Source organism: Protopterus annectens, chromosome 15.part0 (assembly GCF_019279795.1).
Source record: "Protopterus annectens isolate FY-2018-M chromosome 15.part0, PAN1.0, whole genome shotgun sequence".
Classification (NCBI taxonomy): domain Eukaryota; kingdom Metazoa; phylum Chordata; order Ceratodontiformes; family Protopteridae; genus Protopterus; species Protopterus annectens.
Window position 1 is genome coordinate 681,537,665 of NC_056749.1, and position 18,386 is coordinate 681,556,050.

Consider the following 18,386-nt stretch of genomic DNA (forward strand, 5'->3'; position numbering starts at 1 on the left):
ATGTATTGTAACCGAGTCAGAAGTGGAATGAGCTACATCAGGGTAATATGATATATGTGGCAGGAAACACATTGTGATAAGGTGCTACATTATAACTATGCCACACCTGGAAGCAAACATAGCAGGATAAGATGATACATTGTAACTGTGCTATATGTGAGAATAAGACACAGCAGCTTAGGATGATACATTGCAACTGTGCCAAATGTACACACCAGCTTAAGGTGATACATTGTAACTATGCTAGATATGAAAAAAGGTACATCAGTAAAAAATGACACATTTGTAACTGTGTCAGCTGTGGGAAGGAGGCACATCAGGATAAGGTGATACGTTGTTAGCGTGCCAAATTTGGAATGAGGTTCAATAGGATATGATACACATACTTCTGACTACATATCAAATGATTCAGAAAAGCTTGATTAGTCTAATTACATTAATTTGACACCAACTAACCAAACTGGCCTTTGATGAAATTGTATTCATAGCAGATCCCCCCATTAAGGGATTTAACACATGTTTATAAAGTCACCAAATCTTAAGCAAAGATGTAAAAAAAAAAAAAAAAAGTTTGCTAAAATCATCATTCATTTGGTTACTTTTGACCGAATGGTTTTCATAATCATTCCTCACTGCAATCATTTCTTGCCCTTCTGGCTAATCAAAGCCAAAGTCACCGGCCATAACATGTCATGGATAGTGACTTTGAAATGCATGCAGTCTGATGAAGCAAAACTAAAAACAGTGATGGTGGCACTCAGTAAAATAAAAATAAGATTAAATTAAAAAAAAACAGATGCACTTGAAATTCTGGCAGATATTACCAATTTCTAGTAAGGTGCCAAAGCAGGAACAGTATTTGAAAAATGTATTGCATATACTACTAGCTTTCAAAGGGAGCTAATCAGGTTTAATTACAGTATGAAAAATGATTTTCCAATTAGAAATGAGGAATACACCTTATGGAATTTAACTGCATTCGTTCAGAGTTTTCTGTGCAGCTCAGTGCTGTATCTACTGCTAGGAGGACAGAAGCACTGGAAGAAAGTGCCTGCGACTGGCTGTAGTCTTGCTCATGGCAGACTTTAGGTATAAGCAAAAATATTTGTTTGCAGTTACTCCAGGAAAATGTTTTACTTAGCAGAAGGAATGCCTCCACTAGCTTTTACTGCACGAGTATATATTTGATGCTTATGGTTATTTAAAATATCAAAATTCGTTTACCAGTAAATAGATCAAGATGAAAAAAAATTACACAAAAAGGAAAGCAGTTAACTTAATAATCACAACCCTCACACCTGGAGTGGTTTCACCTAAACTCACTCATTCTGTCACTGAAAACACCTGCCATGTACAAGTATACAACAAGCCCTTCCACAACCCCACCAATTAAAACGGCTAAGGGTGTTGTTGAGTGTTACGTGTAGTTCATTTTATTTTCATTAACACACTTTATGAATGTTGATCTTCAAATTAACATCAACTGTACACTCTGTAATTTCACTAGTAGTTCATCTGTAAGAAATGTTTTATGCTTATGTATATAGGAGACACTGTAAGTACATTAGATCTCCATCATGTATCACTTTAAAGCATTCTGTGTCTCTAGTGAAATACACATATGCATTATTACACTTCTGTGGTTATCAAAACCATTTTGCTCTTTCTGAGTCCTAATTGTGAATCAGGATGTTGATATAGTCAATGAACGGGTAAAGTGCTGAAAATGATTTTGTACCAAGAAGGACCTACATCTTCATACATTAACAACTTATTATGTTTTACTTCAGAAATACAGCTGTCTCTCATTTCCTTGTAGCCGTCCTCACCACCTAATAAGTTTGAGAAAGCTTCCTGACTGTAGTAGCATTTACTGATAATAAATAATTCAAAATGTTGAAGTAAGTGAATAATAGTCTTACGCCACAGAAAATATGAAACTACAGATCGCAGGAGGATGTGTCTTCAAATCAGTGTCAGACTGACGCAGATTACTTAATGTAATGGGTGTGCTTTCTACAGGCAGATTTGGTAATTCTAGAGGACAGAAAATATTGTTTTACATTTGCCAATAATTCCAGTTTCTTCTAAGTAAACACAGAGAGAGAATGCTTTCAAAGTCAACTAGACTCTTAGCTGTTGCCAGTTCAACACTGCTATACATAATGAATCATTAATGACTGCTGAAAGTCATAATGGTCTGTCAGTAAATACGCATTAATGATCGCTTACTACCGATTATATGGGCTTGATGGTTGTAGCCTGTACCTTAGAGAATACTTTAAATTTGCTCTCAACTTTATCTGGGCTGTTCTTTCTGCATCTGCTACAAAGGCAGATGCCAGGCTTCTGATCTGGATACATCTTACACAAACATGGCTTTAGGTTTAAAAAGGTCCTACTCAGGTATGTAGACCTTTATTTATCCGTACGCATTTCTGAGAATGATTTATCTGAAAGTAATAGCTCCTAAGATTTGTTAATAATTTAGAACTGATCATTTGCCAATACGTTGTTTAGTATGAAGGTGGCTGTTGTGTCTGACCTGCTGATGAATGCCAGAGAAACACAAAATACTGCTATGTTTTGTGTAGTTCATCGAATTGAGGATATATTAGAAAATGTAAGCTTTTAACTGCTTTTTCTGACTTCTAGGTCTCCAAAGCTGGGCAGATAAAGAAATGCTTACTGTATATGGTGAACCATTGCTTTTTTTAATGGGTTTATAGTAGGTGACTTCAGTATAAATTAAAAGTAAACAAGATGCATTTTGTTTATCTAAAAAAAAAACAAAGCAGATTATATTTCTGCAAATTGAACACATACTTAGTTTTTTTTAAGTAAAAGTAGTGAAATTGCTACTATTTTCAACTTAATTAATAGTGGAATGGTTACATATAAATGTGTCTGAATCTAATGGCTTGAAAATGAGCACAAACAACCACCAGATTCTGAGTCCCACAACTAGATTTCAAGGAGAACCAACGCCCAGTACTAAGTCTCTTCAGTGTCTAGGAAACAACACATTACAAGGTAAAAATGAACTGATTAATCATTAATATATTGTATTGCATGTATTTTTACTGCGTGTATGTGTGCACAGGATGCACACAATGGCATACACACATGTATATTTATGTATTTATAATATACATATACATACAGACACATTAAATCATTATATATAAATGTATAGATGCACTCGTGTGTACACACACACTCACGTGTATATACACACACACACACACACACATATATATATATATATATATATATATATATATACACACACACACACATATACACACACAACAAACACATACTTCTGATTTTCTTTTTTGAACATTTTAAAGATCTCAAAAATGTGGGGGTGTATTTGTTTCATATGAGACAACTTTATTAGTTATATGCTTTAGAAGATGCTTGATAACAAGATGAGTGCATTCTTCCATTGTAAACCGATGTGGAAATTCACAAACATTGTTGTTCTGGTTTAAATTTTAGCTGTGGAGAGAATGGTATTGTAAACTGAAATAGAATTATGACATCAGTTACATCCATATTATTTGATTTATGTTACTGTTCTTTACTTATTGCTTAATTGTATGGCTAATGATACATGTGTGTGTGTGTGTGTGTGTAAATATGTTTGTATACATAGATGAAAAACAAATTTAAAAACAATTACAAACAATTGAAAGCAATCAACAGTGTGTTTATGAGCCTGGAATATACAAATTCTGATGCATGTGTCTGTGGTCTGAAATTTTGAGCTCCTTATGTGTGGAAGGAAAAGATTTAACTCTATTTGACATCGCATCTATGGAGATCAGAGTCACTGACCACGTTTGTGTACAATATTTTCCATTTTAAATGCTGCTGTATAAACACAGACAGAGACATATATAAAAACTTGCACACAACCCTGTATTTGATATAAGCTGTATTTTTCTCCATCGCTACTACATCACAGAATGTGAAGTAGGAAATTATCACTTTTGCAAATATTTTTTGCACCCTTTTCATATCAGAGCTGTGAGTAAATGGATAATTTCAAATCAACACATTTATTCCATGTATTCAGTTGGTCGTGACATATTTACATCTCTACTTTCCCAGCATAAGCACATCAAACATTTTAAGGAGAGGTTACAGGTTATGTTTTTCATTGCAAAAACTGGGGAAAGTGATTCTATTTGTTGTCACTGGAAAAGTGATTAAAAAGTTAACGGATGAGGAGGTTTTGTGTGTGTGCAGCTCTTAAACGTGGAACAGCAGTGGATGAATAGGAAGGATTCATGCTGAAATACATATGTCCATTTGGAGAACAAATATATAATGTACAGTCAATAAAGCTGCGTACGTGAGAGTTTCTTACTAATTCTTTAATGTAACATTTTTGGCCTTGATCTTTTCTCAGTCTATTCATTGTCCTGATCCTAGACACCATAGGATGCGCTTACAAACAGGTGAAACCCAAGGACTGTGGGTGTCATCTATCAGGTATAACAGACAGTTTTGTAAGAGTGCTGTTTTTGTCACCTTGTCCCACATGACTGTCAGGCTTCCTCACTATGAGGCCTATTAATTCACTCGATGGTCAGAAGCTCATCAGTCTTTTAATTTTCCTTGGTAGTTAGAGCTAAATTCTGAGAATTATGCCATCACTTGTGTGGTTTGGGCATTTTTGTTTATGCTACTAGCGACCCCTGGTTGTGGTGATGATTTATGGTAATGCTAGTACCATAGTGTGAATCCATCCTTCCACACTTGTACTCCTTGTTTTTGTGGTGCATTAAGCCAGTTAGGCAAGTGTAGTCTTCGTTGACCTCTTGACAGTGCAACTACAGACCTAACCCTGAGGTGGGTGGGTGGGCTGACACTTCTCGCTCGTCTCCCATTTCTGCATGTCTGTTATCACAGGTCCTTGGCTGCTAATCAAGTTAATGTTGCCTGGGGCAAAATGCAGAGTTTTCTCTATAAGCCACATATCTTTGCTTTGGTTGGAAAACACAGTGCAACTCCTGCTACTCTGGATCATTGCAGGTGTATGCTTCCACACATCTACCTTCCCATATAGCATGCATACACTCCTCCACAGGCTTGTCTCCCTACATCCTTATTGCAGAGATTGCATTTCTGCAGCAATATCTAGAAGGGCACTACTGAGCAGATGCTCCACCAACATCCTTGCCCTGGGTGTGCGGGTGTATGGCTGTCCATTGAATGGAAAAATATCTAATGGCATATGTCGTTGAGCATGCTGTTCATCGAGCTGTTCAAGAAGATTGCATTACAGTAGGGATAAGAAAATTTGCCCCTTCCCCACTGTAGTCTGATCTTGGAGTCGGTATATATAATTAGCAGGAGTTGTGAGTGGTGCAGCCCTCCACATGAGGGGGTTTAGGTGAACGGAATTTACGATGTAATGCCGTTCAGCAATTTCTCTGTTCGATGGCTAAACATAGACCTGGATGTGCAAACTGGCAACAGACTAAAATCCTATCTGTATTCCCTTCCCAGTTGGTTCTGCCAGCATCAAGCCTCCTCATCAAACTCTGGCCATCTGATACATAATCAGGGCAAAAATAATCTACAAATAGGAGCTGGCTAAAGTTTTTTCCTAGTTATGAAAGAAGATGATGATATTACTTGATCAAACACAGGTAGTTACTAAACTTGCAATCCAAGGAACCATTGAAGAGCCAAGCCCAAATTCCCCAGTTGCACCTCAGCATTGTCTGCTTAAGGTCACTGAGGAAATCAAACACTGTACCACAGGAGCTACATCTCACAGCCTGAACCCTCTACACCAACTGCCAGTCCCCTATAAGCTCTTTTTATGAACACATGTGTAACTTACATGATTCAAAATACCAGCTATAGTATTCATTTATTTTTTTTTAAGAAATGTAAAACTGGAATGCCTTGCATCCATTATTTAAGAAATTAAAAATGAATCTGTTTCACGGTGCTGAAATTCTTTTTCAGTAAAAAGTACTTGTTGTACCAACAATAGTCATAGGAATAACTGGTACTGAATATCACTATATTTCATTTGAACTATGTACCACTGCATCCTATCATTTGATGTACTTGCATTCACTTCTGCAGTATTCTTAACATATGGGATTCCCTGCTGTGGAAGCCGGACATCCGACCGGTCTACCAAAGACTACTGTTGCTTTAAGGAATGCAGAATGTCCCCCAAATGCTCCTTGCGTAGTGTAGGGCATAAAGGTGACATTCAGGTCTAGCATAATCAGATCTTCTTTGCTGCCATTCCAAACGTATCTTTTCACCATCGGTCTGTTTATCTGCATCCATTTTCCGCCAGTTGAACACATTTTCATTCTCCAGTGACTACCTAATCCTGTTTGCTGACTTCTAGTAGTTGCAGAAGTGCCGAATTGGGTTTTTTTTTTTTGCTTTTTTTGTGCTCCTTGAGTTAATGTCATCCAGGAAGGGTAAATGCCATTGTGGGAGACAGATTACCTGTAAGGACTGTCATGATAAGTATCTTTTTTGCATAGGAGCTTCTCATGACCATATGTCTTGCTCAATTTGTCAGCCGTTTGTCCCAAAAACCCCTTGCAGTAGACTTTCTTCCCTTTCCTTGTATTTTAAGAATCAGTATCTTAAGCGTCTCGCTAAAGATACAGTGGAAGAACCCCCCCCCCCCCAAGGGTCAGCCATTAGGGAAGAAGAAGGTGACAGAGGTACAACCGGAATCATCTGCTATGGAGCATGTGCCAGGTTTTTCTCCTGAGGTCATTATAAGCCTGGAGGCTCACCCAGCTGTGTTGTTGGATTTCTCTGCCATGACTGTGTTGGAGGCCTGTGCAGATCTGGTTGGCAGCATGTCCAAAGAGGCTTTGCAGGCTTCAACATGCACATCCTCTATATTTTGTAGTTCCTCTTCTTCCTTGTCTCAGACAGGAACTTCACTGGTGGATTCAGCAGTTGTCTCTGAATCCAGGGGGATCCCTTTTCATTCCTCTCTTCACTGTCAGGAATTGTTGACAGACACTTCAGACATGGGATGGGAGGTGACATTTGACTCCCTAAAAGTACAGTGGTCATGGTCACCTTGTCAACGGAAGGAGCACATCGATGTCAAAGAGATGAGGGCTCTTCTGCTGGCTCTTCAGGTCTTTCATCCTCTTTCCTTTCCAGGGCCTTTCAAGGTGTTCATAGACAATATCTCAGTGATGTGGTATATCAACAAACATTGAGGAATGAGATCATATCTTCTTTGCCGGTTGGCAATTCTGGTATGAAAATATGCTGTCAATTATCAAGTGACTCTTCAGGCAGTTTATATACCTTCCGATCAAAACATTGCGGCAGACACGCTGAGCAGGTCCTTAACTCAGTTCCACAAATGGATGCTTCAAAGGGATGTGTTTCTGGACATTCACCAGTGGGGTACTCCTCCAGTGGATCTTTTTGCATCCCCACTGAACAGACAGCTGGTGTGTAAGGTGGATGCCCTGTCTTTATGCATTCCCTCCCCTTCCTCTCATTCTGAAAGTCCTGTTCAAGATTCAACAGGATGCTCCCAAAATCTTGCTGGTGACTCCCTTTTGGCTGCAACAGCACTGGTTCCCTCTACTTCTCCATCACTAAGGGCAGTCATCACAAGTTACCCCACAGGGTGGATCTACTCACACAAGACAAGGGATCTCGGATCCATCCCCACCTGTCCACATTTCAACTGACACTGTGGGTGATAGGGTTTTGATCCCTCATAGACACCTTTTTTCTGAGAATGTGCTGCAGGTCCCACACCAGGACAGGAAACCTACTACTAGGAAATCCTACTTATCTAAATGGAAGATGTTTTCTATTTGGTGTCCCTCTCATAACCTGGACCCACTTACTGTGGATGTTCATTTGGTTCTGTCTTATTTGTTTGAGTTTCTCAATGGTGACTTGGCCTGTTCTACTGAGGCCCACTTATCAGCTATCTCTGCTTGTCTGCCCTTTTTTTCTCCTTTAGCTTCTAGATTTGAGGTGAAACAATTTCTTAAAGGTTTCCTTAATATGAGACCTCCTAGGAAGCCTGTTCTTCCTCCCTGGGATCTTAATTTTGTTTTGAAAAAATTTACTCAGGCTCCTTTTGAGCCTGGTGCTATGGCTTCTTTGCAACATTGTTCCTGGAAGACTATTCTTTTGTTAGCTCTTACTTCTGCCAAGTGGGTGTCTGAGTTGCAGGCCTTTATGCCGTGCCCTCATTTTGTTATCTTTCATGAGGCCAGGGTGTCCTTTCACACTAACCCTTCTTTTATGCCCACGATGGTTAATGAGCTATCATTTAATCAATCTATTAATCTGCCTACTTTTCTCCCCTCTTCACAAGATGACATTGAGAGGGTGCTGCATACTTTGGAACTGCATAGGCAACTCAAGGTTTATTTGAATATGACTAAGGCTATTCGAAATTCTGATAAGTTATTTGTTTCTTTCATCCTAGATCTTTGGGGATTGCTGTATCCAAATAAACTATTTAATTTTGGATTTCTAAGGCTATTTCCTTGTATTACATTTTTTATGGTAAGGCCCTTCCTTCTTTAGTTAAGGCTCATTCTACTAAAGCTGTGACTCCTTCTGGTGCTTTCTTTCAAGGCCTTAGATACTAATTCTATTCTTGAAGCAGCTACCTGGACTTCTTTGCATACATTTACCAAGTACTGCATGTTGGATGGTATCTCACATGCTAGGGCTGGTTGCCCTAGTGCCATTCTTCATGGCTTTTTAGGAGTCTTTTCTGCTCCTTCCTCCTCCCATGTTTCCTCGTGAGCTTTGGCACTCTCCCATATGTTAAGAATACTGCAGCAGTGAATGTAAGGACATAATGCCATTGAGTAAAATCGTACCATAATGGTAGATGCCCTTGCCTTCACTGCTGCCCCCTCTCACCCTCCTCCCTCCCTAGTCTTTTGCCTTCCTGGATGTACAGATTACCTCTTGGGTTCCTTGGACCGGTGCTCCTACTGAGGCAATCGGTTCTGATTATGGTAGGCCTGAATGTCACCTTTATGCCCTACCACTTTGGGTGATGTTCAACATACTTTAAAGCAACAGTAGCCTTTGGTAGAGTGGCCGGAGATCGGTCTTCCATGACAGGGAATCCCATACGTTAAGAATACTGCAGCAGTGAAGGCAAGGATATACCGTCATGGTAAGATTTTACACAACTGTACTTTCTCCATTTTGCACGTTTCTGGTTCATTTTATCACTGTTCCACTTTGCAGGATAATCTTTGTGTCAGTAAACAGATAGAAAAATGTCCGTACAGACAGACACAAACAACAATGAGAGAGTGCTGGCATGCATGAGTAGTTTATGCACTAGATGTCTTATTTTTTTGTACAATAAAAAAAAAAACTCTACTATTCTTAGCTATGAGAAAAACATGTTATCTCTGTTGTTTCCCAGGTTCTTTTAACTTATTTTAATTCCTAAATCTTTGTAGCACTTCCTGGATAGTATATGAGTAATTGATTAGATCAGCCATTTGTCTAGAAATTGCACTGTTTCCTAAATGGGCAGCCCATACTTGTGAAAACACATAGTTAAAGCCTTTCATTGGCATATTAGTGTGTGTCGAAAATGAGGTTTAGCCTGTGAGATTTTGCTCTTAACTTGCATTAGAAATCTTGATTTATGGTTTTCTAATACATTTAAACTCACTCAAACTTATCTGATATGCATGCCTCAGAATGGTTATACAAATGTATCTGAATTTAGTTTATGAGTACGTTTCTATTAAAACCAGCCTTACTTACAAAATAGAGCCATGCATAAGGCACATATGAAATCCTGTTATCTGTTTGATATAAAATACATTCATGTAGGCTTAATACTTCTAACGTATTTTCTACATATTTTTGTATTATGAAATATTTCTATAAAGTATATGTATATATCATTGAAAACTTTATTCATGGTATACGGGTGGACTGTTATCTGCTCATCATGAAGGTTTAACCATGATATAAAGTAATTAAAACAAATATCTGAAATAAAAAAAATAATTTCATCTTGTGTATTTTAGTGTTTTACATTTAAACATTTTCATATATTCTAACACAGGAATATGTATGTATATATATATATATATATATATATATATATATATTTATATATATATATAAATATATATATATATATATATATATATATATATATATAATGTATGTATGTTGCAGTTCTAAGCTGCATTGATGACTAAGGTCATAAAAATATTTGCATGAGACACTCCATCATGATATTAATTCATTTCTTTTATTTATTTATTTTACATTTGTTATCTGAGAAGTCCAGCTAGGAGGTCCCATTTCAGTGGGATCCTAAGAAGAAAAATCTCCATACGTTCCACTATGAAACATCAAAACAACATGCCAATGCACCACATTGATGAACACATATGCCTAAAATTCCAGGGGGGTTCAAAGTTCAAACTGTAAACCATTTTGCAGGGTAGCAAGATCATCTTGTACCTCTATTGGTGCTGGCAATCTGCCAATGCCCCCAAACATATATACTAACACTGTGAATGTACAAACATGAAGAACAGATAAATATCCAAATGAAAGGAACTACTGTTAGTGCACAAATAGAAACTGCCCCAGCAGTGATTTCTTATGTAAGACAGTCATTGGCATTTTGTACCTCAGGGTCTTTTGACTCAGAGACTTGCCTTTCAGGAAAGCTGATGTTGGCAACTTGCATATGTACCATCTCAAGACATTAAGAACAGCAAGTACACCTGTAGTCAATAAGAAGGATTTGCAGTTTGAATAAAATACACAAGAGCAAAATGTTTATACCATATAAAATAGTAGTAAGTAAACAACATAAAAATAGTAATAAGAAAGATAGGTTAGGACAATAAAATGCAAGAAGATTGCATAACTTTGCAACACAAATATAGGTGAAAAAGAACAGGTGCTGAAAAAAAGTTTAATGTACAATATTAGCTATGTAATAAATAGTATTGCTATGGTTTGTGATATATATATATCACAACAGTACTGTTTCTAGTTATAATAAAGTATAAAGAAATATAGCATGGCAAGTCATCCATCAGATGACAGCTGATTGGATGTGACTGATCCACAGATATAGAGACTGGTTATATGCTTTAATTAAGGGATAGTGTTATAGATTTAGGTGATGTCACAATTCAAGTTTGGTAAGAGATATTTAAATGAAGACTTAAAAATTTTCTTGTGTGGTTCAGAGTGTAAAATGATTAATACTTTATTCCCTAATTCCCCAGCTATAATGGGAAATGTGGAGTAACATATTATAATAGGGGCCACATTTTAGCAATGCCCATGAAAGGGAAATGTAATGCTTTTTGGATCTACTTTAAAAAAGTGAAGATCAGAACACCATTGTTCATTTTTGCAAGACTGAAAATACCAAAACTTGACATATCAAACACCAAAGCTTTCCCAGAGTAAGTAAACACTTGCCCAACGTGCCCTTTTCTCCACTGTAGTGCAATTCCCGAATTGGTATATTTATAGTTAGGGGTGTGTGGGGTAGCACAGCCCACCACATTGGGGGATGTGGTAGGCATAGCCCCTGCACCTGGGTGGGTTTTAAATTTCTTCAGTATTTATTTAAAGTTTGGGCAAGTGTTTACTTACCCTGGGAAAGCTTCGGCATTCTGGTATGTCAGGTTTCGGTATTTTCAGTCTCATGAAAATAAACGTCAGTGTTCTGATCTTTGTTTTTTCAAAGTAGATCCATTTTTTTAAGTTGTGCTGATGGGCATCATGAAATAAAAGTAGCCAGTAGAAACACACACGCAAATAAATATTTGTACAATCACTGCAAGTCAAAGGAATGAATATATATGTCCATTTAGAGACAAAAATAAAATCAGTGCACAGTGATTCTGAAAAGCAATTTTTACTTAAAAAATGTTTAAAACCCACTAGGCATCAGTCTGTTTGTATGGGCGAGACCTTGAAGCACTGTCTAATTAAGTAATTAGCTCAGAGTAAGATCACAGGCAAATGGAGATTAATAGAATCAAAACCTGGACCACAGAATAAAGTTCATTAACAGCTCATAACCTTAATATGCAGTCCTAGAGAGCTCTTTTGCCTGTCCTGACAAGTTGTTGTTGTGTCTTTCGGCTTTTCCCGGTTAGGGGTCGCCACAGTGGAACTCCGGTCCGCTAATGATTGGCAGTAGATTTTTATGTGCCGAGTTGCCAGCCCTGACGCACAACCTTCAACGAAGGTACACCCGTTCACGCATGTCTCCACACAGAAGATGCTCTAGCTGAGAATCAAACAGGACAACATCTTACTGTGAGGTGACAATGCTACCGCAGCACCACCACCGCAAGAAAATTCAAATGTAGGGCTATGAAGAAAATCTGATAGAAAACAAGTTCAAATCAATGCTGAATGCATGGGTGTATTTATGAAATTCTGATTAACCAGAGTTAACTGCAACTGTGGACTACAGACGGTCCACGTACAAGACATCACATACATTGTCTATTGAATGTACATTGTTTACTAATTAGCCTACAATTTTGGGCATATTTGTGTTATATTCATGACCAGCATATCCTTAATTTCAAAAATCTGCTCTGATGTCGTTTTGGCATATAATATTTGCACAGGAAATTAATTAAGCAATTTGTACATAACAAACAACACAGGTGGTACAGGGATATTCACAAAGAGTAAGTAGTCTTTTAACTTAATGGATGATTAACTATCCTTTTGATTAGCTACAAGAAGTGTTTCTGAGTGGCTAGCAGTTAGCCCAGAGGAATAAGGCTCTGAGGTGTTAATAAGTCATTTCCCGTAGGCCATAGTTTGACTCCATTAGTCTCTATTTGTCTACTGTGTGACTCTGAGCAAATCACTTACCCAGACAGTGCTCTGAGGCAACTGAGAAATTGGTGTAGGCCCTTCAGTGGTCTCTTGCATAACTTGTTTAGTAACTACCTGTGAACATCGTTTGCACAATACTTCTGGTGTGTCATTAACTTCCTGGCCATCTACACAGTGTAACACTTTAAGAATCTGTCTACCATTCTGTTGAATACATAGTAAAAAAAAAAAAGGTATCCACACTAAATTTGTTAATATGTAGTCTTTAGCCTTAATTGTGAGTCTGACTTCTGAAAACAACAAACTACATACCTTCACATTTATATGCAGAATTAATTTTTCTGTAAATTATCTATAATTTTGTAATGAGGTTAATGTTAATGAGTCAAATGCAGAATAAATGCAGACATACACACGTGTGAGTAGCTGTACTGCAGCAGAACAACTACGTGTGTGTATATGTGTATACACACACACACACACACACACACACACACAAACACATATATCTAGATATAGAAAATATGTGTGTATGTGTGTGTGTTTGTGTGTTTATTTGTACTGAAAAAGAATGAAAGACTCAAATATCAATGTTTACAAGGTCTACCACAAAAGGTCGACTTTACAAATGTTGACATGCTACTACTTATGCAAAATAAACCTTTAAAGAATAACCTTAAACATCCCATGTGGAGGGCTTCTCCCCTCACACCCCCTGCTTTATTATATGTACCAACTTAGAGATCACAAAGTCTCTGGGAAAGGGCATATTTCCCTCTCCCAAGAATTGTGCGATCTTGCACACCTGTTGACCTTCGGTGTAGTCGATTACATTTTTTTCTAGAATAAACAGATGTCAAGCAAAGGAGGATTCAATTACATTCAGTTTGACCATATATATATATATATATATATATATATATATATATATATATATATATAGATATATAGATAGATATAGATATATATATATATAGAGAGAGAACTGTGTGTGTGTGTGTGTGTGTGTGTGTGTGTGTGTGTGTATATATATATATATATATATATATATGTATGCAGAAAAAATACAAAGCTGGACCACCACGATAAATCAATGAACTTTTAATCCAATGGAAAAATTGATAAGCGCTTTCACGTATACACTGAGTACGCTTCTTCAGATATATATGTGTGTGTGAAGACACACACACACACACGCACACACACACACACACACACACACACACACACACACATACACACATTTAGCATTGGGTTTGGGATGGGAGCCAAGCTTGCCTGTGATAAATTAACGTTTTTATGAACATTTTTATGAACACACATGTAACTTACAAGATTCAGAATACCAGCTGTAATATTCATTTATTTCTTTTTAAAAAATGTAAAACCGGAATGCCTTGCATACTTTGTTTAAGAAATTAAATATAAAACTGTGTCACAATGCTGCAGTAAAAAGTACTTGTGCCAACAATAGTCATAGGAATAACTGGTATTGAACATCACTAAATTTCATTTTGTGCTATACACCTCTGCATCCTATCATTTGCTCTCCATTTTGCATGTTTCGGTTTCATTTTATCACCTTATTAGTGTTCTACTTTGTAAGGCATCTTTATATCAGTAAACAGCTAGAAAAATGACCATACAGTCGGGGGTTGGATAACTACAATAGTCCATTCACTGTCATGCATGAGCAGTTTGCACACTAAATGTCTTTTTTTATTTTTTGCAATAAAAAACACTACTATTCTTAACTATGAGAAAAAAAAAACATGTTCTGTCTGTTGTTTCCCATGTGCATGAATTGACTTAAGTTAATTCCTGCATAGTATATGAGCACATGATTAGAACAGCCATCTGTCCTAGAATTGCATTGTCTTCTAAATGGAAGGCCCATACTTGTGAAAACACACAGTTAAAGCCTCTCTTTGGCATGTTAGTATGTGCCTAAAGTAAAGTTTAGCCCTGGGATTGGGATGGAAGCCAAGCTTGCCTTTGATAAATTAGTGATAGGTACTCATTTGTGTTTTCACAAGTGTGCAACTGTTGGGCTTTTTCACACAAGGCCACATTTCAAGTGTACCACGGATTACTCTTTTCCCAGAGTGGTGAAACCTCAAAGTTGCTACATATAAGTAGCAGAGTATGTGGGTTGTCGTCCCCCACATTTGCGTATAGGAAGGATATTTGCATTTGAGAGCTTACTCTCATTTGTGATTGCTGTTGTATGAGGAGGCCAGTGAGTCTATAGCTTCTCAGAGTTCCCACTGGAGCCTGTGTAATTGCGTGGCTATTTAGTAGTTCACAGTCTTTTTTCTCCGCTGCTCATTTATCCTTTCATGGCTGTATCTGTTTTACTTGTGCAGTAATACTCCGTTTTCATGTGATTTTTGTGCAGCTGTATTTTAAAAGGAGAAAACTGCTAACATTGAGCTACTTTAGTGCTGTGTTCTCCATCTTCTCATTAAAATGGAACCAGACTGTGGCACTTTCCCCGTGCACCTCAAATAAAAGGAACAAATAAAGTAATAACACCAGGAGTATAGTTTTATATGCCACATGGGACTTTTAATTGATTTATTTTAAGAAACAAGAAACAAGGATCATATTTGCTTAGAAGTCTAGTTTGAAGTATGACCTTAGCCTACATACTGTTATATTACAAGTGTTCCTTATTTATCATATGCCAGTCTCCATAGGGTCATAGGTGCTTAATAGACTAACAACCACAAGCAACTTTTTATGCCTAGCCATGCATCCCAAATCTCTGACAAGTTCTGGCACCCTTGATAAGTGAATATACAGCACCAAAAAACACAGTAGAAAAAGGAACAGGCACAAACTCGGAGCTGAGGACACACTGTAAAGGCAAAAAAAAACACAGTAGGTAATCCACGAAGAATGTTTATTAAGAAACGGATACACAAAGCTTTCGTCCCTGCACAATCAGGAACTTCATCAGACTAAAGCAATTCCCACTATAGATCAAATTTAAATAGTAAAAATGGTCACAAGGTCAAAAAACACGCTCCCCTCTTCCCCTTTATTTACATATTTAATAAATAAACACATCTCAAAATATAAAGAATATATATATCTATATATATATATATATATATATATATATATATATATCTATATATATATTAAATATGAACATTTAAGACAAAAATGTAATAACTGAAATATACTAATTATATAAAATCATCTCTCTAATGCTTTTAATTTTAAGAAACATGCAATTGAGAAAGAATAATTTAGGCCGGGCCACTGCAAAGCATTCAGTTTTAATTGCCAAAAGGCTTCTTGCTTTTCTAAAATCAGAGCCCAAGGGCCTCCCCTTGTATCTGGCTTAATTACTTCCATTATCATAAATTTAAACATCTGATCTGAGAATTCCATGTTATGTCTGGCCAGGGCATTGGTCTCCTTTTTGTTCTTTATGTCTCTTATGTGTTCGTAGATCCTATTCTTTCATTTTCTCTCTGTTTTCCCCACATAAAAACAAGGGCATTTTGTGCAAATTGCACAGTAAATGACCTTCTCTGAATTACATGTGCATTTTTTCTTCATTTTTATAGTAATATTATTTATACTAAATATACAGCTCTCTTCAATATAAGTGCAATAATTGCACATACCACATTTTTTCATAGACCCATTCTGAGGTTTAGATGGTGCATGTTCTAATGTTTTTTATAATCCTGCCCTTTTTATATACAATAACAGGGGCATCACCTACAATATTCCAAGTGTCTTTGTTCATAATGAGTACACTCCAATTTTTAAATAGAATTTCAGCAACATTTCTGCTACAGTTGTTAAAAATTGTCACAAAGGCACTAGCAAAATTTTTTTTCCTCGGGTTCCAGTGTATTTAAAATTTCTTCAGACTGTAAATTATTATGATCTAAGGGTATAGGGTTAATGCTATAACTCCCTAAATAAATGTCCAATTCCCCTTGGTGTAACAATGGTTTATAGAACCCCTTTTCTGTTTTATTTACAGCTTCCATTATGACTTCATTTATTAAGTTACAAGGCTAGCCTCTCTTCATAAACATCTCTTTCAAGACATCACATTCATCTAGAAATCTTTCAAAACTGGAAACCATCCATGCAGCCCTCACATATTGGCTTTTATTCACGGCCTTCTTTTGTTTAAAAGGGTGAGAGCTGTTAAAATGTAGAAAACTATTTGAATATGTAGGTTTCCTATAGATTTCTGATTTAAAGACTTTATGTTCCTTGTCTTTAATCAACCTTACATCCAAATAAGCAATCTCATCTTTATTCACATTATGTGTAAATTTTAGAAAGGTAGTAGAGTTATTCAGATAATCAAGAAACTCGGGTATCATCTCGCCTGAACCCTTCCAAAAAATAAAGATATCATCCAAGAACCTCATATAGCATGCACAGTGGGAAAAGAATGGTGATGGAGACAAAACCTTCTTTTCCCACTGTAGCATACGTCCCCCCACATGCTGAACCCATCAAGATGCCCTCAGTTTGCAGAAAATATTCCTTATCAAAGAGGATAAAATTATTGCACAATACTATACTCAATAGATGTTCAAAAGTATTAATAGTTACTTGTGGTACTCCCTTATCCAATAGGTACTCACAGAACCATTCAAGGCCAATACTGTGAGGTATGACCGTATAAAGATCTTTACCATCAATGGTATTGAAGTAGCCACTTTCATTCTAATCTAGTACATTCATCCTCTTGACGAAATCCCATGAATCTTTGCACATATTGATTCCTTCTACTAGAGATCCTTTAAGTCTGATATCCAGGAATTTCACTATGGGTTGGGTTATTGACCCACGAGCATCCACGATGGGTCTCATGGGGGCGGGGGGGGGGGTCCTCTATGTTCTTATGCAGTTTAGGCAAACCAAACATATGGGCTACTTTTGGGTGGGCAACTGTCATGAAATTCAGTTCATCCATAGAAATACTTCTTTCTATAAATAAATCATTTATTTCATTTTTTTAGTTTTCTTAAAGTTCCATTAAATTCATTTAAGGAAACTGTTTTGTATGAGTTGCTTTCTAGTATACTTGTCATCTTTGTATCATAAAGTTCCGTATTAATCACATTCAAGTGCATTGTGGGTAATGTAATATTTACTCAGTTCAAAGTCCATTTCAAAAGAAAAACAGCATATCTTCTTTCCTTTTGGAGACGTTTAAAATCCAGCTGTAGATAATTTGCCTGAAGGAGAAATTAGAGATTTTGGAGTGCAGTTGATTCACTTGGCAAGGAAGATAGGAGAGGCATATTAGTTAGGTATTGTTCTGAAAGAACAAGGAGAGAATGAAACTGTTTACAGATATGACAAGAGACAAAAGCAGTGCTGCTGTTGTAAGATTAGCAGTTTCAATGTAAACCGCTGAGGATGTGTAGGAAGGAGTGTTTATCTGTTAATGCACTGGTAAGCCTTGGTACACCAGTCTTTGGTAAAAGTAATGCATGCTCCATATTGGAAGCTGTGTGTGTGTG

At 36.9% G+C, this 18,386-nt stretch overlaps 1 protein-coding gene across 5 annotated transcripts in view; it reads left to right on the forward strand.

Annotated features, from left to right (window-relative positions):
* Nucleotides 1–18,386, forward strand: part of FGF13 (fibroblast growth factor 13) — a 2,301,951-nt gene that overhangs the window by 1,489,726 nt on the left and 793,839 nt on the right. Inside the window, exon 1 of one of the 5 annotated variants that reach the window (XM_044057544.1) lies at nucleotides 2,335–2,406. The exons of the other annotated variants lie outside the window; for them this stretch is intronic. Coding sequence (XP_043913479.1) covers nucleotides 2,376–2,406 — 31 coding nt within the window. The 5' untranslated portion in view covers nucleotides 2,335–2,375. Of the gene's footprint in view, nucleotides 1–2,334; nucleotides 2,407–18,386 lie in introns of those variants that run through there. 5 annotated transcript variants of the gene reach the window in all.